Here is a 25,415-nt window from a genome sequence, read left to right on the forward strand (position 1 = left end):
AACCATTTGACCATTTGAAGTTACAACGGCACTGAAAAAAGTGACTTATGAGCGGTTTTCATACTTATGACCATTGCAGTATCCCCATGGTGACGTGATCAAAATTTGGATGCTTGGCCCACTCGCATGTATGTGTGACAGTTGCAGTTTCTTGGGGTCATGTGATCACCTTTTGTGACTTTGACAAAGTCAATGGGGAAGCCAGATTTCACTTAACAACTGTGTTAACGGCTGCAGTGATTCACTTAACAACTCTGGAAAAGTCATAAAATGAGGAAAAGTCACTTAACAACTGTCCTGTTTAGTAACAGAAATTTTGGGCTCAGTTGTGGTTGTAAGTCGACAACTACCTTATGTGTGACCAGATTGATTAAATAGTGTACATAAACAGAATGTACCCAGATATTTTTCCAGACCTTTTGCAGTGGATTCTTACATGGTTTGAGCTGAAGTTGCTTTTATGTAAATGTTTTTAAATTCAAGGAAGAGAATGTCAAGTTCATTGTCAATGCTAGCTGCTAGCTAACAATCACAAGATGATAAGAATAACACGCAGGAAACTCTTTTCTATTGTCTTGCAATGATCTGGATACAGCAACCCCAGTTTGCACATGCAAAAACATAGGATTAAATGCAGATTCCATCACTTCAATTTCAGTCTCTTTCCACCCCTGCTTTCCTTTATTTCCTTGTCCTGGTGAGAAATTCTGGAGGACTCAAAACCATTCAGTCTTTCAGTTGGCCCCATAAATATACTGCTCTATTTTATATTTTGGATTTTTTTTATGGTTATCACAATTGCCTGTTTTCAGCAGTACAAAAGTAGAATCAGTGTTATCGAGGTTTCTTACTGGGAATTGAACACAGTTTGAAGGTGACTTTACACTTTTTTTTTACCTGTATGGAAGAGAATTTCATACAACTTAGAATAGAGAAGTAGAGGTTCCCTTTTGTCACCCTTCCTCTATGACATTTTGTATGTTTTAAAATTCCATTTCATCTTCATTTTCTGGCAATACATCCTATCCCAAAATTAAGTAGAGATAGATCTAATACTTGGATTAATATTTCCAAAATTGATAGATCTGGGCTTGCAGAATACCAGAAGTTAAAATATGAATGGCAAGATTATGGTTCAGTGAAAGGTGTCAGTGAAAGATATAAACTGTTTCTGACAAATGAACTTGAAAATGAGCTTAGTGACTATACTCCCGTATCATGTTAAACCATGGTTTGATTCCCTCTGATTTAATGAATGAGCTACATTTGACTAAGTTTATAAAATTGGAGACTTACAGGGGAGTCTAGAAGAAGTCCTCTACTCTAAACCCCTCTCTAGGATTAGAATGCTTGGACCATCCTTTGTTTGAAAACCCCCAGTGATGGAATACCCATAACTTCAGAAGGCAGGCTATTCCAGAGTTTAAGAGTTATTATGATCAGCAAACTACTACTTATTTTGAGATTGGACCTCTCTCTATAAAGCAGGGGTCCTCAAACTTGGCAGCTTTAAGACTTGTGGACTTCAACTCCCAGAATTCTCCAGCCAGCTATGCTAAGCTATGCTGGCTGGAGAATTCTGGGAATTGAAGTCCACAAGTCTTAAAGCTGCCAAGTTTGAAGACCTTTGCTATAAAGCATTGGTTGTTGCCCTACTCTCAGGCTTTACGGAGAATATATACATGACTTCTTGTGATGGCTCATCAAGTATTAAAAGACTGCTGTCATGTCTCACCTTTATCTTCTCTTCTTAAAGCTTAGACACATCTAATTCTTTTAGAATAGAATAGAAGTTTTTATTGGCCAAGTTGATTGGACACACAAGGAATTTGTCTTGGTGCATATGCTCTCAGTGTACATAAAAGATACATTCATCAAATAATTTAACATTATTTAATAGAGTTTAATCTCCAAGGATTTCACTGATTTCACTGTCTTCGTTGCTCTTCTCTACACACTCTCCAGTTTCTCAGCCCTCTTCTTGTTTGGGGAAATCAAAACCCAACCTAGTATTCCAATTGCTGTCTGACCAATGCTGTGGATCACTTCCACGATTTTGACATTATAGTGTACCTCTGTACCAGCCTCTACTGCTGCAGCCCAAACCTACATTGGCTCTTTTGGCAACTGCAGCACAGTGCTGCCTTGTGCTTAATTTGTGGTTTTCCAGAAGCTGCTCACAACCACTGCCAAGCCAAGATATCAACATGAGCATCTCACAATTCTCATCACTGAATAGTTTTGCTAAACGGAACTCTTATGTCTCTGAACCTTCCGCCTGTTTTGTGAGATAGTAATTTCCCGCCTCTGCCCCCTTGTGTCATCGGCAAATTTGCTGAGCTTCCCTTTTGTCCCCTCATCTATGTCATTTGTAAATATGCTGAAGAGCACTGGGTGCAGGGCGGAACTGTTGAGATATCCCACTGCATAACCCTCTTTCATGCAACACGCTAATCCATAACCAAATCACATGGAAGCTTCACATGTTACCTGTGTTATTTTTTTACTACTATTGTGCCCGTACAATTTAGCCGCTCTGATTAAAAAGACTAGCAAAAGCAACCCACTCAGATACTTCCCCCCCCCCATGTCTTCAGATAGTAGATAGGCTACTATTAGCAACAGTATCCAGGTCTGCCGCCCCAAAAGGAAATTGCTCCGAAAGCCGCATCTTTTCACAAGCCTTTTCCAGAGCGCACGCGCGAGCGAAAAAAAAGGAGCAAAATACTTTTTTTTTCGCCCTCCGTCCAATCAGAATCTAGTAGGGTTGGCTAATTATAATAACTCCGCCTACTGGATTCATGTTTTCCGGTTGTTAAGCTTGGACCCTCCTGCTTTTCTGATACGCAACGCTTCTGTGCGAAGGCGGCACTTGTCAGAAAACATCTGGTTTCTTCTGTGAAGAAAGGTATTTCTGTCCTCCCCCCCCACTTCCCCATGTAATACGTGTGGTTTTTGAAAGCTCCTTTAAATCGATGATGTACTCAGTCAATTCTTAAGTAAATGCAGGCTTGCACAGGAAACGTACGTTAAGTTGTACTTTACAGCAACATAAGGGTTTTATTTTTTTGCAGCCGTGAAGAACTTGGCTCTTCCCTGATATTGGTCAAGTCATCAACAGGTCTTTTTTTAAAAAAAATTCCTTGTCATAACTATACATTTTTATAGCTTTCCGATACCGGCATCTTTGATAATATCTATTTTATCTTTTAACCAACTATATAAACATACATTCTATATATTACTTGCTAAGTTCTATATTCACTACAATTTATACCTATCTATTACACAATAACTATTTTTCTCTTCTCTAATATCTTCTCTTACGTTTATACATTTATATATTAATTTTGGATTCTTTCTCCAACCAGTTATACCATCTATTCCACGTCTCGTAATAAATCGTTTCCTCTCGGTCTTTTAGTTTCATTGTTAATTTTTTTTTATTATTTATTATTTTATTTTTTATTTATTTGATTTATATGCCGCCCTTCTCCAGAGACTCAGGGCGGCTTACAATGCGTTAAGCAATAGCCTTCATACTTTTGTATATTTATACAAAGTCAGCTTATTGCCCCCACAAACTGGGTCCTCATTTAACCTACCTTAGAAAGGATGGAAGGCTGAGTCAACCTTGAGCCTGGTAAGATTCGAACATGCAGTAATTGCAGGCAGCTGTATTAATAACAGGGTGCTTTAAACCACTGTACTACCAAGGCTGTAATTTATCTGCTTCTGCACATTCTAGCACCTTTTTTATGATCATCGTATTTGATGGAGCAAATCTGTGTTTCCAATTTTGTGCAAATGAAATTCTGGCGGCTGTAATTATGTGAAATATAAGATAATAAATTTCTTTCCTAATCTTCTGTTTTATAATTCCCAATAAAAATAGTTTGGGTTTCATAGCAATTTTTTCCTGTCATTTCCTTTATGAAGAACGATATTTAAAGAAATGTAGTTTAGACCTGTCCATATCTTTCTGTCCCTGCACCCTTACTTTCTCTCGGTCTATATAGTGTTTTGTGCATTGAATGATGTTCTTTAAAGTTCTTGCCATCAATTCTTTAGTCAATTAAGGCCTTCGCATAAGATTTTCTCGTAAAATAAGAGCATGCCTCAAGTACAATCAGTTTTTCCCCAAATAGCCAAGGTATTCTATGCAAAACAGAATCGCCAATCTAGTGAGTACCTTGCAAACTAATGTATTGTTATATAGTGATTTAGTATATTGTTAGCCACATCCCACTATTTGGGACGGACACACTGACCCATTCAGGATGTATTATTTAAATAGGATGATGGCAATGGTAATAATATCTGAAAGTTCATTCAGAAATCAATGCAAAAGTTCTAGGAGCCAAATAGCTTTGATTCTTTAAGTGAATTGTTCATTTTTTCTTCTCAGATTCTGAATTATAGGTGAGGATTGTGAATTTTAACCTTTCTGCAGATTACAGAATGGTGGGAAAGTAGTCTTAAGATAGATAATTTCTTTAGCAATAGAAGTCAACTCTCTATATGATCTGTGAATCAGGCCACTGTATATGCTTTCCAGAGCAGTTTTCTCCAACCTGGAGGTCATTCATATGTGTGGATTTCAATTCCCAGAATTCCCATGACAGCATTTGTTTTTTCTAGTTAATGAAATAAAATAAAGCAAAGTATATTGTATATGTGGTTTTAAAATCCCACCTTAATAAAAAAGCATGAATGCTTGCAAATAAAACATAAAAGTTAATTGGAGGGAGGGATTTAGCTAGCCATCTTCAATTTGTAAGCCTATATATCAGATACTCAAAGAGAACTCTGAGAAGATCCTCAGAGAAGTTTAAAAAGTCCTTCGGTCTACCAAACCTTTTGCAATATGACTTTTGAAAGGATGGGTATGGCAGGAATCCACACACATTGAAAAAGTGCTGTATTCTTTTCTAGAAGGGACAAAGAACAAATACCTCAGCTGTTCTTTTAACTAGTAGCCCTTTCCAGGTAATATATTTGGGAAATTATCAACTGGATTTTTTTCTTGCCACGTTCAAAGTTCAAATTCTTGTTTTGAAGCAAAACACATCAGTAAAATGGCAAAGCTGCATAGAAAGTTCAAGCTTTTCAGCTATTTTTAAACAGATTGCAAAAGACATCCTGTTAAAACCCATTAAAAAAAATCCCTCAACTTGTTTCCTAAACTGCATCTATTTACATATAAATCAAAGATAAGATCATTATAGAATCTAAGTCTGGAGCAAAGGTATAATCTTAAATAGTGTTTCTGAACATATATGTACATCAAGCACTTACATGTCAAATTCATACCCAGTGCCACAAATCTCTGCCAAGTTGTCATTTAGTACACTTCAAAACAGCAATATTTCCACTCCTCAATCCCTCCAAACTGTTTGCACGTTTGAACATCATGAACCTCTCTTAGCAGCTGACCAATTGAAAAGTACAAAACATCCCCATGATTGAGTGCGCTACTATGATTCATGATATAGATAGATACTCTAGATCAGGGTGTCAAATTCACATCGTCACATTGTCGTCACATGACATATCGTGACTTTTTTTCCCCTTCGCTAAACCGAGGGTGGGCGTGGTCATCATGTGACGCATCCGGCCCATGGGCTGGGAGTTTGACAGCCCTGCTCTAAATAGATCCACAGTACCCCCCCCAAAAAAAACCCATAGAAAGAAAAAAACAATTTAAAGAAACCACAAAAGTTATTCCTCACTCCATTCAAAAAAAATGAAATATTTGTTTTAAATGGCTAGCACATGCAAGCAAACATATCCATGTTTTTAGTATATGTGTGATTGGGCATTTGTAAAATGAGGACAACAACTGAGCATTTATAAGAGAAAGCTGCCTGGCTATCAAATCATTATTTACCCTGTATTTAAAAAGTTTCTGTCTTCTGCCATATGTTATGGCATGCAAGTTATATGTGAACTAACACACAATGCTGTAGCCATGGACTGACTTTGGCTGGTTGAGGCTGATATGGGCACATTATTTTTCCCTTCCCTCCTCCCCCCCTCCCTCCCCCATTATTGTGCTCTGCCATCTGTGACTATGCTGGCTTAGGCTGCTGGAAAAACTGGACACTGTGCTTTTTAAACTTGGCAACTTTAAGAAGTGTGGACTTCAACTCCCAGAATTCCCCAGCCAGCATGTTGATCTACATTTATGGGGGTGTCAAACACGGGCCGGATGTATCACATGCAGGCCACTCCTACCCCAGCTCCACGAAGGGGGAAATGTCACGGAACGTCACAGGATGGCAATGTGACGCGGCGAGTTTGACCCGTGATCTACAATGTCTGATTTAGAAAAAAATGGTCTAGAATGTCTTGACATTCTAAAAAGGAGTGGATGAAGCATGCCTGACATGCCTTTGGAAAGTAGCAGTCTTCTGGTAGACCACTGGACCTGTTATTAAACATAAGGTTAAAATAAAATCAATCTCTCTCTTTCATTTATTACTTTAAGAAAAAAAATATTTAATTAACAAAAACTAGTGAAATCCTCCAACATGAAATCTAGACCATATATAAACATATTACTTCAATTTTGGGAGTTGAAGTTTACACTTCCTAAAGTTGCCAAGTTTGAAAAGCCCTGTTCTAGATTATAAAGAACACATCCACCAAATCCTTTTTTTCACACCAGGAGTGTAAATTTCTTTCCTTCTACATAGAATAATTATGTTTGTGGAACATGAAGCCCTACTTTTTAACAAAAACGTTATCACAACTATATATTTGTATACTATTACGTTTTTTTCGATTTGTATTATCCTATGTATTAATGTGGGACCAAGAAAGAACCATGAAGGAACATGACAAAATCATGCAGATAAAAGAATCCTCAAATGTCTTAAAATACCAACAGAAAAAGATCCATCCTTTTTCAAACATTCATTGAGGAATTCAATAGCAATGAAACAAAACGTTCTGATAAATTTACTTCATCTCTAAATCATAGGAAGTGTATTTTCCATTTCTTAAAACTTCGGCATGTTGATTGTTTGTGCAGACATTAATTGTATTCATATGTTTTATTGAGCTATCATGATTGTATTACTCCCATCTGTTGTATTTCACCAATAAACAAAGATAATATCATTAAACAAATGTTCAAGAGTCTTTCACTGGATCCAGGGGGGGTGGGGGGAAAGAAAGGGGCTGTGGATTGATTTAACAGGGAAGAAACTGTATTGCTGGTTCTGCCTCCAAAAACTCAAAATATTTTGTTGTTTTTGCCAACAAAGGGTTTGGCACATTTATTACCTTTTTTATGACTTTGGAAGGAAGCATGTGCCATTTTTCTTATTCAGTGCTATTTTGCTCACCTGAGATAATTTTGGGTGCAACTACTTGCTAACAACTCATTCTCTTGTAGCATTATTAACGTGAGATATTCTGGAGCTGGAGTAAAAGTGGGCAAGCATTCTCTGCCAGATTCCCTTCTACCTCAAGTGACAGGAAGGCTGATTGATTTCTTACAGGCTACCATTTTTTTGGAGCTTCTGTGCGGTGGAGTGGAGAATGGTCCAGGGTTAAGTGGAGGAAGCTGTCTTAATGCCTTGCACTGTGTTCTGTCAGCAGAAAAACTTTTTGAAAATAGTCTATGGCAGGAGTCTCCAACCTTGGCAACTTTAAGACTTGTGGACTTCAACTCCCAGAATTCCTCAGCCAGCTTTGCTTTGCTGGCTGAGGAATTCTGGGAGTTGAAGTCCACAAGTCTTAAAGTTGCCAAGGTTGGAGATCCCTGGTCTATGATTTAACTATCACACAGGTGACTAGAAAGGTAGGTGAACATTGCCTACCTCTGCCTCTGAGCTGCTGATTTAAAAAGTCTCATAATAGTCTGGATGTACCTTGCTTTTTTTCTAGCTACTTTCAGCTAGGCCAGGGTGACCCCTTCTTCCATGGACTGGGATTGATGGTAATTTATCCTACCCGATGCTGATTTTGGGAGAGGGGGGAAACGAAGCCAGTGAAATTTGTCAGTCTCTCTCCCCTTAAATTGTCTTGCAGTAAAATTGTAATTTGCAAGTCTCGTTCCTTTGGCAGATTTGAACTTGTCAGTTGGGACAGCACAAATTACTTAATGAGTTTTCTGTTGGTTTAGGAACTGGAGGAATGCACTGTACCCTCAACAGCACTTAGGAAGAGCTTACAGATGTTCTCTCCAGATCTCTTATCTGGTATGCCCGTCTATTGACACCTACGAATTAATGTTGCTTATTAAATTAAACTAGGAAATTTTGATTCTGCTAGGTAGCTCTTCTTTGAAATGTGAGTCCAGATGTGGGCCATTCTTGATGCAGGGATGGGCCAAAAGCAGGTCTGGATGTGCAACAGAAAAATATTGGCAAAGGTTTCTGATTCATTGCTTTGATAATTCTGTCAACAAAAGAATACTGTTGAAATTAAGCAAGTTGAATAACTGAGAATAAATTTTTGTTCAGCATGCTTTAGAAAGGAAAAAGGAAGGGAAGGGGCCTGCTGCCTCTGAGCTGCTGATTTTAAAAAGTCTCATAATAGTCTGGATGTACCTTGATTTTTTTTCTAGCTACTTTCAGCTAGTTAACTTGATTGCACAGGGAACATTGCATGAATATATCAGTTGAGCTCTCCCAAGGTGATGAGTATCATAGGTCACAAGAATAATAATAATAAAAAAGAACCACCCCCGGCCCTCCAATTATTTACTTACAAAAATCTTGAAGAAGCAGTTTTAAACAAGTAAATAACATGTGACTGACCTAAGAATAGGTCTCTGAACACCTCTGTTGATCTTTTAGTCAAGGGCACAGCGTCAGCATGAGGCCTCTTGCTAGGTTTCTTTCTACAATGCCATGTTTTGCACTGATTTTTTTGAACCGGAATTGAATCTTTTGCATTTTGTGCTGATTTTTTTTTTTTTTTTTTGATTTATATGCCGCCCTTCTCTGGAGACTCAGGGCGGCTTACAATGCGTTAAGCAATAGCCTTCATACTTTTGTATATTTTATACAAAGTCTGCTTATTGCCCCCACAATCCGGGTCCTCATATTAAGCAAATAATGACCGGCTTTGTCTTAGCTTAAAAAAGAGAATGTATCAATGCTGCCCCTAACTGCCAAGATAGCTAAAGTTAGCAAGGTAGGATAAGTTGTTTGATTTGGTATACAATACAATTGATTGTATAAATACAATCATGCCAGCTACAAGTGGCCAACTCCAGCTCTTAAACTACTGTTTATTGAATAAGACAAAACAGTCTGTATTTGCACAGCATGTTAACTAATAAATTATAGTTTACGAATCACAATAGCTGGATTTATATAGAATAGAATAGAATAACAGAGTTGGGAGCGACCTTGGAGGTCTTCTAGTCCAATCCCCTGCTTAGTCAGGAAACCCTATACCATAGGGACGCAACTTGGGTGTCCTCCTGGATGCACGGCTGTCTTTAGAAGAACATATGACGGCCGTGGCCAGGGGGGCTTTTTATCAGGTTCGTCTGATACGCCAGTTGCGTCCCTTTCTGGATCGGGATTCCCTATGCACCGTCACTCATGCCCTCGTCACCTCTCGCCTGGACTACTGCAATGCTCTCTACATGCGGCTCCCCTTGAGGAGCACTCGGAAGCTCCAGTTGGTCCAGAATGCGGCCGCGTAGGTAATTTTGGGAGCGACTTGGCGCTCCCATGTGACACCTTGCCTGCGCGAGCTGCACTGGCTCCCAGTGGTCTTCCGGGTGCGCTTCAAGGTATTGGTTCTCACATTTAAAGCCCTCCATGGCTTAGGGCCTGGCTATTTGCGAGACCACCTTCTGCCACCAATAACCTCCCACCGGCCAATTCGGTCCCACAGAGAGGGCCTCCTTAGGGTGCTGTCGGTCAAGCAATGCCGACTGACGACCCCCAGGGAGAGAGCCTTCTCTGTGGGGGCACCTGCCCTCTGGAACAAGCTACCCCCAGGAATACAACTAATCCCGGACCTCCGGACCTTCCACTGAGCTTTGAAGACCTTCCTATTCCAGCAAGCTGGGCTGGCTTAAAATTTTAAAAGGGTTATTTTAAGGGTAATGGGTTTTAAATATTTCGGGAAGCCAATTGGATTTAATTCTGTTTTAAATTATTTTAAATTTTGTATTGTATGTATTTTAATTTGGCTGTGCACCGCCCTGAATCCTTCGGGAGAAGGGCGGTATACAAATTTAAATAATAAATAAATAAATAAAATAAATAAATATGACATATTAAATCATAATATTAACCCATAATACGGTGAAACATGGACACTAACGTCACAATTATATAAAAGCTAGGAGTGGTGCAAAGAGCCATGGAAAGATGCATGCTCGGCATTACAAGACAAGATAGAAAGACCTGCGCATGGATTAGAGAACAAATGAAAGTGTAGGATATCATCAAGAAAGTAAAAGAATTGAAATGAAATGGGCTGATCACATAGCAAGAAGAACTGGCGGCAGGTGAACCAAGGGGGTCATAGAATGAATCCTACTCGATAAAAAGCATCCACAAAAGAGACCTAAAATAAGATGGATCGACGACATCAGCAAGTATTGCGGGTCCAATTGGCAAAAGAAAGCTCATAGGACCATATTGGTTGGAAACATGCGGAAGAAGCCTTCATCCTACAGTGGATACACAATGGCTAAAATGATGATGATGATGATTAAACCAAACGAAAGACCTACCTTGTGGCACATCATAATGCAACTGGTTACTAGTTGCCAGTTGCCAATTTAATTTTCTCCAAGTGGAATCATTCAGATAAGCATATGGGTGGCCACATTCTCCTGTTGAACCCCTTCACTCCAACAGGATAGAGTATGGTTTAAGAGCTCCTTCATACCTTTTTGTTTTTCTGTGGAGAATTAAATATGTGTAATAGAATTAATTGAGATACTTTAAAAAGTTACATGGTGTAAGTAATCTTTTTAGCAACAGTATCCATCAGCTTACACTCAACCCCTAGTTACTTCATGGCTATGTTGAGTACATTTCTTGGCAACCAATCATGCAGAAGCCTTTTCTTCAAACTCAGACCCTTTCTTCCTCTTTCTCTTAGCAGAACATGGCCAAGGCAAAGATTGTCGTTGTTGGTGCTGGTCTGATCGGTTTATCCACCGCTGTGTACATTTCAGACTCCATTACAAACTGCACTGTGTCTGTCATGGCTGATAGATTTTCTCCTAACACGACCAGCGACGTTGCTGCAGGAATGCTTATCCCACATCTTTATCCAGGCAAGCAAAATTTACATTTCAGAAAGCAAAATCTGAAATTGTCCAAGTATTTGTTTTACGCCTATTTCCCCCCCCCCGATTTTTACTTTGTAGCCCCAAAATCAATTTTCTAGGAAGTACAGCTGCAGTTTCAAGGGACATTCTTCCAACCTCTTTTAACTGGTACATTTTGAGTAAGACAGCTGAAGCTGTTGTAATTTATTCAGAAAGAGACACTATCTACTTATCTTCAAGACTGGATGCCTTTCTAAAATTTCCAGAGTAACTCCATGCTGTATGTGGTGGTACAAGTTATTACTTTTCCTGGACAGTGTTAAGTGTTAAGTCCCCAAATAAATTGTCCATATCAGGAAGATTATTTTATCTTGTATCTTGGGAATAATCATTTCCTGCCATTTTACACATGCCATTCTAGTAGTACATATATTATATTCCATGACACAATTGTTGCGGATGATGGTGATGATGACAATGATTATACAAATTGTGTCTGGCAAGAGGTAGGTTTCAGCAGGTTCTGATTAGTTCTAGAGAACCGGTCGCGGAAATTTTGAGTAGTATGGAGAACTGGTAGTAAAAATTCTGACTGGCCCCGCCCCCATCTATTCTCTGCCTCCCAAGTCCCAGCTGATTGGGAGGAAATGGGGATTTTGCAGTATCCTTCTCCTGCCATGCCCACCAAGCCACGCCCACAGAACCGGTAGTAAAAAAAATTGAAACCCATCACTGAATAGGTTCCCAACACATGCATATGTTCTACAATTGGCCTATATGGGACTTTCCTACTTCATCTATAAATGTTCATGTGGTTTTGATTTAAGCTCCTAATTTCTTGCATTAGAGGGAGTCTCAATTAGGTCAAAATGCGATGCTGGCTTGTTGCACTCGCCCTCCTTCTAATAAATAATTAATTTAGTCAAATTCTGAATGGTATCAATAACAGAATAACCAGGAGTGGGAGAAGCTTTCTTGGAGCGAGTTTTTGCTCAGGATACTCTTTACGCTTGCCCTCATTTTGTGAGAAAAATGTAACACACTTAAAGGATTTTCCCTTTCATTGTTTAGAAATTACAAATGGGATGGCCGACATTCCCTGTAAAATCAGCAGGCCAAGGTTGCCTCAAAGGTTGTCCACTGTGTCTACCATTGTGCCTCAATAGCTATGCAACAGCCTCTTCTTTATTCTGAATTCTTGTCCAGAGGGCAGGACAAGAAGTAATAGGTAGAAGCTTGTTAAAGAGAAGTAAGGGGAACTTTTCTGACAGTGAGAACAATTGATCAATTGAATAGCTTGCCTCCTGGAGTTGTGGATGCTCCATCATGGAAGGTTTTCAAAAATAAACTGGACAGCCATTTGGGATCAGGAAGAGCTGTTAGGAAGAGTTCTGCTCTTCCTGGAGGAGAAGAGTGAGAAAAAGACCATTGTGATTCTTCCTCCTTCTCCTCCACAACCCCTTGTGGTTTGGGAAAATTTGTCCTGGAGGTCTGGATGACCTCCCAAAATAGCATGAATAGTATGGAGAGTTTTGGGGTGGGATGTTTCAGAGACCCCATCTTTGTCCCTTTCCTCCTGTGTGGAATCTCTGCTTGATTCGCAAAACCTTCCATTAGCAGTTTGCATCCAATACATAAATTTCAGTGCAATCTGTTTTATGTCTGCCTTTTCTGGATTTTCTTAAAATGCTTTCCTTCCATTTGAAATGTGTTTTCTTTCTTCTCTACAGGCACACCTGTTGATCAGCAGAAGCGGTGGTTTAGGGAGACTTTTGACCATCTGTTATCCATCTGTAATTCCTCAGAGGCCTCAGAAGCTGGGATTCACTTGGTATCTGGGTGAATACAGAGTTCATTAATGCTTTTGTGATTTCTTTCAGCATTGTGCTGAGCAAGCCTCTTGATTAGGGCAAATTTGGGAGGCATATAATACTGGTGGGGACCAGGAGAGAACTTCTTGATTTCTGCAGAAGAAAAACAGAATGCAAATATTTATTTTAGACTTATTTCTCGTGATCCTTAAACTGGGTTCAGAATTTATTTAGGGAAACATTCATATGCTGCAGTGGCACTTGTTTTTCTCTTTTAAAAATGCAAGTTTCAGTTTTCAAAAGTTTTGGCTTGGGCCTGTGATTTTTATAATGTGGTGTTGATATATAAGAGATTCACTGACTTCTCAGAGTACTTTATATTCAAAGGCAGGTTTGGCATTAAATGCCAGTTATTGGCAAGTAACATCAGAAGATAGAATTGCTCTCAAGTCCTGCCTCTGGGCTTCCGACAGTGCAGCTGATTGGAGACTGTGAGAAATAGGATGTGGTATTAGATTGATCTTGGCTACATTTAATTGGACTTCTCCTTGTCACACAGAAAGTTGTGATGGAATTGGGAACGTTGGGATGGGCTGAGCAGAGGGAGGGGGGGAAATCTGAATATGACCATATCTCAACTGAGGAAAAAAAATCCTAAGGTTGTATTTGGGAGGATCATAGTACTGAACATGATCCATTTGTCTTGTTAATTGGCTCTGCTGGTGGGGCTGATTATAAATATCTTCTCTTCTATACAGTATACCATTTATATAGAAGGTATATAATAAAAGCCCCTTCTAATATTCAGAGGCTCCAGGGCAAATGTGGAGTTACATTCAACTATAGGCTGCCTCATCCTGTTTTGCTTGCACAAAACACAGTGTGTTTTTGTACAGCTAACTATGAGATATTTATAGAATTCTGGATTACTAATTTTCAATAACCCTTTTTTCCTGCCTTTCTTTAGCTGAGTTATATGAAAATCCCAGTCTGTGGGTAGAATCAGTTGCTTACAAAACCAGTTTCAAAATAAGAAAATAGTGGATGTGTGCAATTGCAGAAGTTTGGACACCCTTGCAGTCAATACTTTGTGGCACTGTTTTTCTAAGCACTTTGTGTGCTGTTCAGGGGTCAACTAAATGACTTTCCTGCTCCCGAGAGCAGTCCTTGGTTCACATCTTCTATACTTCTTCTATAGCTGTAAGAGGGCAAGGTTGCCAGGGGAGACTTAACTCCAGTTGCACTCATCACCAAGAGGCAATACATGATCAGGTTCATCCTTATTTGGATTCCTCAGATGTAAGTAACCAGATTTAGTCTGTGGGATTCAAACCCTTCACCAGGAATTAAACTCATAGACCATCACACTTTTAGATGATTGCATATGGTGCGTTGACTTTAACAGCTACCCAAGTCCTAAGGCTCAACAGTTGCAGGAAAGGATATCTAGAAGTTCCATCAGAACAGTGTATATACAGTCCATTTTGTCTTAAGGTCTCCAAGCAGAGAAATAACAGCTGTTATCCCACACATGGGAAGTCCTGTAAAACTCCATATAGCTCTAGCAGAGAGTTTTCTTGGTCTCCCCATGCTTGGTCTTTTCCTTGGCTTTGGTAGTTAGGTTTAATATTTTTAAAACAATATTTTTCCTGGTTGAACTTGCTGCTTGGAATCATTTAGAAATACCCTTGTCCTCTTTTATAAGCATGAATTGTCTTTATTTCCTAAGACTTAGATAGATGTTTAGAGGAGCTCATGATTATTGAAAATAGACAATCGCAACCTGAGAGGTTAAAAAGATTAGAATGGCTAACTGTAGTCTACTGAATCATTTACTTCTTCAAGTCTGATTAACACTTTTATAGTGACAACAATAACAACAACAACAACAACAACAAAGTAGCACCGAATCAACTGAATGGTATCCAAACTTCTATATCTACATAATAATGTTTTCTTTGTTTGAATTTGTGAACAGTGAATAGTAAATATGTATTCAAATTTGCAGAAATATATGTTTAATTATGGAACATGTAGAAGCTGTGGCAGCTTCTATTTATTTAAAGATAATTAAAACATACCGTTTGACTAGTGGTGCCTAAACATAATATTGAGGTGTGGATTAGGAACTCAACTTTGCTCGTTTTATTTGGTGAATTTTTAAAAGCTTGGTTTTGAAAAAAATATTTCAGGATGGGGAGAGACCATTAACACCAAGAATGTCTGTGTTTTGCACCCTTATTCTCTTGAATATGAACAAGCTGGCAAATATTTAAGGACATTCCTGAGGAGAAGATGCCATTCTGGTCTGATGCAGTTCTGGCCTTTCGCTCAATGACTGAAAAGGAGCTGAAGAAATTTCCACAGCACAAATATGGTCAAGCTTTTACCACACTGAAATGTGACTGCCCATCATATTTAATTTGGCTGGAGAAAAGGTATGGGTTTTTATTCACTTTTTTAGATTGAAATGCAGCAATACAATAAAGAAGTATGATCTAAAACTTTTGGTGCATTTTACACTTAATCCTTCATTTGCCCACTTCATTGGTCCTTTCCTGTCAAACTTACATAATGCTGGAACAGGATAAGGCCTAGTTTTTAGGTCTGTCTATTGTGGTGAACTAAATCCCAGCAAGCAAATAAAATATAATCTCTTGTTAGTTAAGGTTTCATTTTTGAGCACACCTCTTTATAATATAGTATTTACAGATTAACTTTTACATGAAGATTCAGGGATAAGTGGGGATTTTTCTTCTTAAAAACCTACAGGTTACTATTAATAGGTAATTGTAGGCAGATAATTTAGAAAGATGTCCCACCAAGAGTAAAATTCTTCTCCGTCAGACCTATGACTTTAAAAGCAGGAATCAGTAATTGTGTCACTCTGCACTTACATATTTCCTATGTAAGTATTTCTCTTCACCACTGTATAGTACATAAGATCCAACAAAATCTGGGGAATTAGAATACAAGGTATGTCAAAGTTAGACAAAAATACTTGTTACACCACAAAGCATTCAGGAGAAAGCTTCAGATTCCAAAGATGTAACATTTTGGTGTCTGTCCTTTTGTCAAATCAGCAAAGTGGACTGTCCAAAAAGGTCAAGTAAAAGATCATTTATTATGGATCTTAATGTGCCTACATTAATTTAATTATGTTCTAAATCACTACTGCAAAGTACTTTATCTTGGAACTTTGCATTAACCAGATCGCCAGCTTGAGGCATTTAATTGCATTGAGCCTATTATTTGACACCCCCATAGGCAGTTTATAATCTTGGGTTATAATTTATTTTGATTATACTTTTCAATTTAACTCTGAATATGAATTCCGCTTTATATGAAGTATACATATCCATGGTGAAAATTTAAATGGTGTACACATTGGAATTCAGCCAAAGGCCCTGAAGTTCTTGTAATTAGAAACAGAACAACATACGGGAAGATTGCAAAGGAAGGGCTTCGTAATTTGGAAACCCTTGTAAAAATGTAAGAATATGGCTGGCAATTATATGATGAAAGCTTTGTCCAGAGACAACCCCAGATTCATTTATCCTGGCAGTTTCTTTTAACAGAGATTGTAGAAACTGAAGAACACGCCTGTTGGAGCAGACCAGCCTCTTTGCTCTGGCAATGGGCAAGCCAAACTCATGAGATGCCATCAGGCAGGATGTGAAGATAATTGCTCTCTACCAATGTTGGCTTCCATGAACTGGTTAATATGTCAGTTTCTAGATTTAAAGTATAATTCTTTCAACAACATTAGTAGCCTTATTCTTTTATGTAAATTGGTGGCCGTAACCACAACCTGTAGAAGGGTGTTGCATGGATTAAGAGTGATATAGGAATGAAATGCTACCTTAAATCTATCTGGGATTACCAATCATTCAATTTTATTTGGTGATGTTGGATTCTAACATCAGCTGGATATTAATGTGTGCTCAGAAATGATTTTCTTCTTTTTTACCAGGCATAGTGTAGCATTTACATCTGCACCCGTGTTTGGACCTAAGCTAGTGACTATCATTTCATCTTACATCAAGGAGAATTTTTAAATAATATATGCATCATCTGGTTTTTAGTCATGAATTTATCAGCCTCCAACATGCTGGGCAAGCTGAAGTTCTTTGTGATTTTTCCCAGCCTGATGCTGCCTGGTGATAATTCTGGCTGGAGAGGACAGGAGTGGTGGCCCAACATATCTAGAGGCACTTTACTCAGGAAGACAGCTTTTGTGTTATAGGCCAGAGATCCCTTTTAAATATTTGGACATTTTTGCAGTTTTGCATTCGAGAGTGAGGTGATGGAGAGTACAAGTCAAATATTACCAACAGTTAGCTGGTCATTGGGTTGTATTCAGCTCCGGGCTTCTTGTTTTACAGTAATTATCCGTAAGTGCTTTTTCTTCTTCTCCCAATCCTACCTGCTGCCTCTTGGGACACACAGGCCCTGTCATGTTTCATTTTTTAAACAACACTGAACACGTTACCGAGGCTCAGTGAAGCTGCAGGATCCATTTAATATTTGTCAGGTGGGCTTGTGGGCAGAGACTTCGGTTGCCTCTCATTTCTGTTTTACTCTTTTGTGATTTCCCATAGGAGTTTCCCTTCCTCAGTGCAATGCCCTGGCACAAACCCATTGAAATGGGGGCTGATCGGCTTCCTTGAACGATGGCATAGGTCCAGTGAGCTGAAAAACATGATTACAATTTCTGCTGATAAATGTGCAGTTTATTAAACATCATTTCAGTGTCCCAGCCACTATTTCTGGTACTTTATCAAAAGACACACAAAGGGAATCAGTAATAAACCACTTGGCTGGAATTCATGAACCGCTATAGTGGCTAATAAGAATCTTCATTGGGAGGGCAGCCTTTGCTCTGAAGGGGGCATAACTTGCAAATATATTCAGTTATAAAAAGTTCTGCCAAGTTCAAATCTTAAAACAATTGCATGTTGGCACAAACTGGGAAATAGGAAACTTAAGATTGAACTTTAACAAATATACCCTGTGACGATATTGTGTAATGTCCAACAAAGATTCACACGCTTCATTAAGCAGCCCAGGACTGTGGGATGAATGTTCTTGGTAGCAGGAGTTCTTTCATCCGTGTTAACTTGTAATTGTTGCTTTTTATTAACTGGGCAGATTTCCCAAATCAGACTTCTCAGAATATGGAGATTGTGTTTTTGAGCAGAAACCCAACAGCACTTTTACCTGTTAGGATCCCAATCCATATCATAAAGAAGAATAGACATTTTTTATAGCATTCTGTGAATTTCTTCTGCAAAACTGAAAATTTGGGACATTTTGGCTTGAGAATGAAACTAATATTTGCCAGGAAACAAACTGAACAATATATGCAAACTCAGATCTAACCAAAATATCAGTCCTGTACTGTCTGACATACAGCAAAGGCAAAGTGGCACAGGGAAACTTTTATTCTCCTCCAGTGATTTCCTCATGATTCTAATAAAGTTCAGAATCTGTTTGCAACAGATCTTTCGCAGTTTGAGGCTGGATGCATCAGATTGATGATACTTCTATATTACACAGTATCTTGAAACTTAGTTTCACAATTGCCATGTGGTATTAAGCCCCAATAAACAAAAATCTAGCATTTTTGTGGAAACAGAAAACTCTGTGATTCTTTGCAGTTTTTGTGGATCCACATTAAAGAAGGGAACCAATTCTGATGGCAAGAGGAATCTATAATTAGCTAGACATTTCCCATACACTATTCAAAATCTTTTCTTCACTCCAAAAACACAAACCTTTTTTTGAAAAGAATGCCACCAATCATAATTTTAATTGCAGAATGATATGGTATGGTATGGTATGGTATGGTATGGTATGGTATGGTATGGTATGGTATGGCATGGCATGGCATGGCATGGCATGGCATGGCATAGAATAGAATAGAATAGAATAGAATAGAATAGAATAGAATAGAATAGAATAGAATAGAATAGAGCTAGAAGGGACCTTGGAACCCCCAAAATGCAATGCATGTGTGGCCCCTGTGCATGTGCCCAACCCCCACACGTGTGCACATCCACCCACATGCAGCCCACTCCGCACATGCACATGCCCCCTGCACGCCCGGCGCCCCTCCCGCATGCGCGGCAGAGACCTGATAACCAGCTGGCCAACGGGAGGTGTGTCACATGCGTGGCAGAGCTGAACTGGGACAACGGCTTGCGTATCCACAGAGAGGCCGCTACGTGCCATCTGTGGCATGCGTGCCATAGCTTCACCATCATGGGTCTAGTCTCTTCTTAAAAACCTCCAGTGATGGAGTGCTCGTGATTTCTGAAGGCAAGTTGTTCCACTAGTTAATTGTCCTCACTGTTAGGAAGTTTCTCCTTAATTCCAGGTTGATTCTCTCTTTGATTAGTTTCCAACCATTGTTTCTTGTCCTCCCCTCTGGTGCTTTGGAGAATAATTTGGCCCCCTCTTCTTTGTGGCAGCTGCTGAAATACTGGAATACTGCTATCATGTCACCCCTTATTCTTTTTTTCTTTAGACTAGCCAAACCCAAATCCTGCAGCCATTCTTCATATGTTTTAGTCTTCAGGCCTTTGATCTTCTTAATTGCTCTTCTCTGAACTTCTTCCAAAGTCTCAACATTTTTTTTGTACTATGGTGATCAAAATTGGTTGCAGTATTTCAGGTGTGGGTTTTATAAAGCAGTACTAATACTTCATGTGATCTTGATTCTATGCCTCTGTTTATACAACCCAGAATTATATTAGCATTTTTGGCGGCTGCTGCACACTTCTGGCTCATATTTAAGTGATCGTCCACTAGGACTCCAAGGTCCCTCTCACAGTTACTGTTTTTGAGCCAGGTCTCACTCAATCTGTACTTATACCTTTAGTTTTTCCTGCCTAAATTTAAAACTTTGTTTTTCTCCACATTAACATTTGTTTTGTTGGATAGGACCCACTGTTCAAGCTTGTCAAGATCTTTTTGGATCCTGAGCTTGTCTTCAGGGCTGTTGGTTATTCCTGCCAGTTTAGTGTAATCTGCAAATTGAATACAATTTTTCAGGAATAAGGTATCACATCGTTTCCTTATTAGTCAAACTTGTAGGTAAAAGGCAATAACAAAAGGCAATAAGATATATCCTTACTGTTTTCCTATATACATGCTTCTTCTTTGCTGTCATTTTGATGGGATTTTATTTATTATTATTTATTTATTAGTTTGATTTATATGCTGCCCTTCTCCGGAGACTCAGGGCAGCTTACAATGCTTTTCAGCAATAGCCGTCATACTTTTGTATATACCTGCTTAGTAGGGCTTTTGCCCCCCCCTCCAAGCGGTGTTCTTTTTTATACAAAGTCAGCTTATTGCTCCCACAATCCGTGTCCTCATTTTACCTACCTCGAAAGGATGGAAGGCTGAGTCAACCTTGAGCCTGGTGAGATTTGAACTCACAGTAATTGCAGGGAGCTGGCAGCTAAATACTACTTTAACAGTAGTTTAGTCCACTGCACCACCAGGCTCCTTGTGCCATAGGTATCTGGTAGAAGCCACAATGACATCCTATGCATTATGACATCATAATGCAAATGATGTGAGTTACATCGTTTGCATCCTGTGATATAATATGGTACAAATGAGGCACAGTTCAAAATGTGCTTGTGTCATGATGTTGAGACCTGTGATGACGCACGGACACACATACGTGATTTGGGCTTCCCTTTACTCACTTCAGTTTTGCATTTCAAATTTGTGATCTCGCTCTTTGAACTATGTGATCTAAGTAAAACATTAGCCATAGAGGATTCAAAAGTGCCGTATTTTGACCTTTGATATATTCTTTATAGGCTGAAAGAAAATGGAGGCCAGGTGCATGCAAGGAAAATAGAAGATCTTTGGGAGCTACACCGTGATTTTGACATTGTAGTAAACTGCTCAGGCATTGGTTCCCGAAAACTTATAGGAGACCTAGAGATATACCCCACCAGAGGGCAAGTTCTCAAGGTTCATGCTCCTTGGATCAAGCACTTTATTCGTGATGGTGATGGTTTGACCTACATCTATCCAGGGATACACAATGTAACATTAGGTGGGATAAGAGAAAAAGACAACTGGAATTTGTCCCCGGATCCCATTGTCAGCAAAAGCATATTTGATAGATGTTCCGCACTTGAGCCTTCGCTTCGGACAGCTGAGAATATAAAAGTGAGGGTGGGCCTGAGGCCGTCTCGGTCAGCTGTGAGAGTACAGAAGGAGGTACTGACTCACAAGCGTGAGAAGTTGCTGGTGGTTCACAATTATGGCCATGGGGGAGGTGGTTTTTCAATACACCAGGGTACTGCCAAGGAGGCAACTCAGCTGGTTAAGGAGTGCCTTGAAACCCTGGCAATACCTGGGTGTAAAGCAAAGCTGTAAATAGGAAAGAAACATTTCTCTTTTGATCCAGAAGTCTGGTAGAGCTAGGATTTTGGGTGTGATGTAAAATCTGGAGGAATGTCATCCAGCTGATTATATGTCAGTCACGTACCATATTTTTCGGAGTATAAGACGCTCCAGGGTGTAAGACGCACCTTATTTTGGGGGGAGGAAAATAAGGGCCTAGCCTAAATGGTTTTTAATGGGATTTTTAAATTTTATAGACTTGGAGTTTTAAATTGGGAGGCTGATTGATTTAATCTCTTTTAATTATCTTAACTTTTGTATTGTATGTATTTTAATTTTGGCTGTTCACCTCCCTGAGTCCCCGTATACAAATTAAATTAAAATAAAAATAAAAAATAAAAAAAGGGGGAAAAATTCTGGCTGAGAGGCTCTCCGTTTGAGAGGCTGCGTTTGCAGCCTCCAAAAGCTCCGTTTGCAAAAGAGCTTCTCTTTGAAAAGGCAGCCTCTCAAACAGACTGGAGGCTGTTTGAGAGGCTCTCTGTTTGAGAGGCTGCGTTTGCAGCCTCCAAAAGCTCCGTTTGAGAGGATGTAAGGAGGCCGAAGGGTGGGGGCCGGCAGGTGGCTGGGGCTACATTCGGTGTATAAGATGCACCCAAATTTTCACCCTCTTTTAGGGGGGAAAAGGTGCATCTTATACTCCAAAAAATACGGTACCAGGTACTTACCTTTACTACTGGTTCGCGACGGATCATGCGTGCAGGTGAGCGAAGCGAGTGCGTGTGCCTTGCTTCTGTGCATGCGCAGATCGCCGATGATGACATCTGGGGCAGTGGGCGGAGCCTCCCAACCAGTTTTACTATTGGTTCTTGCGAACCGGTCTGAACCAGGAGCAACCCACCACTGTATGGTACCTAATTGCTCAGTGCTTGTGGTCCTCTTAGAAAAACATAAAGCACTAAGACCGAAGGGAAGAAGGACTACCTGCTAGACTTCCCTGATCAGGAAGACCCTAGCTTAGAACTAGCAACCTTCAACTTCTTGCAGATAATTCATGGGAATTGTCCCAATTGTATATGGGAACTGCACAATATGCTGTTGTGCAGTTCAACTGTGGATATGGAGGTGACTCTTCACTCCCAGTCTGGAAATGCAGACTCTAGCCCAATGGGGCTATTGGAAGCCCATCATTGCAATAACTGTGGCTGTTAATTCTGTGATGGCGTTCATGGTTTTCCATCAGTTTTGGTGGCACTTGGCTTCAAAGCCTATGCAAACTTTGTAGTTCCTTCATTACTCAAAACCATTTATCAAGACGTCCTTTTTACCCATTATAGGTATAGCACTTTCACTTTTAGTTTCCCTGTTGTGATTGGGCAATGGGTTTTGGGTATTGTTATCTAAAGAAAAACCAGCTTTACCCCATTTTAACCCAGATTTGGGAAGCACTCAGTTAAAGTGTTGAATTAGGAATAGGGAGAACTAGTTTCAACTCTCCCCTTAATCCTGGTAATTCATTAGGGATTTTGGCTTGATCATGTTCATTCCCAGCTCAGCCTATCTTACTGGGGAAGAGGGGAGAAATGAGTGTTATGTATGCTCCCAAGAGCTCTTGAATGAAAGGAAGGAGAGAAATCAAAGAAGTGAATAAATATGAAGGGAGATAAAAAGACTTCCTGCTGGACTGAAACTTTGGTGAAACAAGATTGGTGCTAGTTTATTGTCTACTTTTAAGTCCTTGCTAAATTTTGGAAATTTTGAGTAGATCAGAGAACCGGCAAATACCACCTCTGGCTGGCCCAGATTGGGGTGGGAATGGAGATTTTGCAGTATCCTTCCCCTGCCACGCCCACCAAGCCGCACCCACAGAACCGGTAGTAAAAAAATTTGAATTCCACCACTGCCTCAATCTCAACCAAAAGTTCACTCTTCCTGCGCCATTGCTGGCTCTAGATAAAATTATCTCCAACTCCTGTTAATTGTCAATAAAAATGGCAAGATGCCACATGGAAATTTGGGACCCTATACTCAAATACTGTTGGATTAGCAGGCACCAGTTGGGAAAGCTGCTGAAGTTGACGTGGTTGAAGCCATCTTGGAGCTTCAGTGCTGCCTCACTGAAGCAAGGGATAGGGAGGGGGGATTAGAGATAGTTAGGGTTGTATAGTCAAAATAAAATTCTTTCACCTGGGAACCAAGGATGTTCTCACACCTGGCCGGAAGAAGGAGGAGTAATGTCACCAGACCAGCAGACCCTGCTGTGATTGGGCCACATGACTGATTGTTTGGGATTGAGGGAAAAACTTTTACTTTTAATTAGGTGAAAACCAAGGGGCCCTTCAGAGTTGGTTTTCACCAGACATGTGTCAATTTGATATTTCCAATAAAGCTATTCTTTGAGGAATCCACCTGCCTTGGAATTTTGCTTGAAATGGATCTGTTACTTGGAACCCTGACAGCTGCTTCACCAATTCGAATCATCACCTGGTTGTGGAAGTCATCAAGAGATAGGCATTAAATCCAAATATGCTGAATTATCTTGCTTGCATATTCAAAATGTTTTGTCAAATTTCTAGGAGGGAGGAAAATAGAGTATGTATATGGCAATTTGAGTTTTATTACCAAATATTGTATTTTAACATTTATACCTAATTGACTGAATTAGGAAATCAGTTACAGTTTGCATTTAGAAGTATGCCATGATCTTTGTCAAGGCTGGTATCAGTGAAATAAAATGTACTTGTAGTGGCTTATTTTTTCTCATTTCTTTCTACACACCTTTTCTCCTTCTTCCAGAAGAGGGCAGTATTGGATCAGTCACTTATTGGGCTATTCATGAAAACTTACCTACTTGTGTTTTTCCTGCATTCGCTGCCCCCTCCCCAAACCACCAAAAGCCAGGAAGGCTTAACCATCTCTTAACCAGAAGGATAACCATCTCTTATTTAAACAGACCCCAATAGACCACAATATATCAGAAATTTGTGTTGTGTTAGGTCTAAAATATTTGGGATGAAATGCCACCTGGCTGTTAGATTGCAGCACAAAGACTGAGAAAACTTAACTCTTGATTGCTATCTAGTTATTATCTGGATTTTTGCCGATGAGATCCAGTACCCTGTTCTCTGCTGGGACTCAAAATGGGACTCTCTCATTCATTCCAGTGAGCTTGTTGTTACCCCAACATAGAACTCTTGAGCAATTTATGAATAGAAGAAGGTGGAAAAAGTTGAAGGCTAGGTCATGAGGGCAATGTAATGTCTTCCACTAAGGTCAACTCTTAGTGCAAAAAGACCCTTTACAAGGGGCTCCTTGAGTAAAAGGAAGAAGGCACCCTTTAATGAGAGACATCTTTTTTGTTTTTTTAATCTTTTCATAGTTAATTTTATAGAATTGTCTAGAATTTGTGGAGTATGTGACTCATAGCAATAGCACTTAGACTTACCGTATTTTTTGGTGTATAAGATGCACTCCCCTCCCCCAAAGTGGGTGGAAATGTCTTTGCGTCTTACACAGCGAATGTTGCTGAAGCTCCACCCACCCACTGGCCCCCACCTTTCGGCTTCTGTCTCCCAGCAATTTACCTCCTTTTGGTCCATTCCAGGTGGTTGGGATAGGTGGCAACTGCAGCGATCCCCACTGCTTGGAACGGGCCAAAAACGGGGCACGCGGAGGCTGAAAACAGGATGTGCGAAGGCCAAAAACGGAGCGCACAGAGGTGGCGATAGGCAGCAGCAGTGATGGGTGGTGATGGCAGCGATGGGCGGTGGTGAACCCCGAAGCCTGGAACAGCTAATAGGTGGTATTCCGGGAGGCCGATCCAACCCTCAATCAGCTGCTTGTGCTAAATCAGGCTGTGCTGAAGCTGACCAGGCTGTTTGCTGCAAGAAGGTAAATTGCTAGGAGGGAGAGGTAGAGGCAGATTCCCCCCCCTTCTTTTCCTCCCCAAAAGCTACGTGTGTGTAGCTTCAGAG

The 25,415-nt window shown here is 39.9% G+C and overlaps 1 protein-coding gene across 3 annotated transcripts; it reads left to right on the plus strand.

Moving 5' to 3' along the window:
• The first annotated feature begins 2,823 nt into the window (after positions 1-2,823).
• Positions 2,824-24,118, plus strand: DDO (D-aspartate oxidase). 3 transcript variants are annotated; one of them, XM_070953376.1, is made up of 7 exons: positions 2,837-2,908; positions 8,135-8,210; positions 11,092-11,266; positions 12,991-13,099; positions 15,333-15,509; positions 20,910-21,318; positions 23,831-24,118. In XM_070953376.1, the coding sequence occupies exons 3-7, from the start codon at positions 11,095-11,097 to the stop codon at positions 23,957-23,959; spliced, it is 996 nt and encodes a 331-aa protein (XP_070809477.1). In that variant the 5' UTR covers positions 2,837-2,908; positions 8,135-8,210; positions 11,092-11,094; the 3' UTR covers positions 23,960-24,118. The 3 variants fall into 3 exon arrangements, with proteins under 3 accessions (XP_070809460.1, XP_070809477.1, XP_070809468.1); XM_070953359.1 differs by lacking the exon at positions 8,135-8,210 and having other exon boundaries at positions 2,824-2,908; positions 11,089-11,266; positions 20,910-23,922; XM_070953367.1 differs by lacking the exon at positions 8,135-8,210 and having other exon boundaries at positions 2,850-2,908; positions 20,910-23,922.
• The last annotated feature ends 1,297 nt before the right edge of the window (positions 24,119-25,415 follow it).

The sequence above is a fragment of the Pituophis catenifer genome, unplaced genomic scaffold, assembly GCF_029215685.1.
Source record: "Pituophis catenifer annectens isolate HBS135680 unplaced genomic scaffold, rPitCat1.0.hap2 SCAF_1, whole genome shotgun sequence".
In the NCBI taxonomy this organism is placed as follows: Eukaryota; Metazoa; Chordata; class Lepidosauria; order Squamata; family Colubridae; genus Pituophis; species Pituophis catenifer.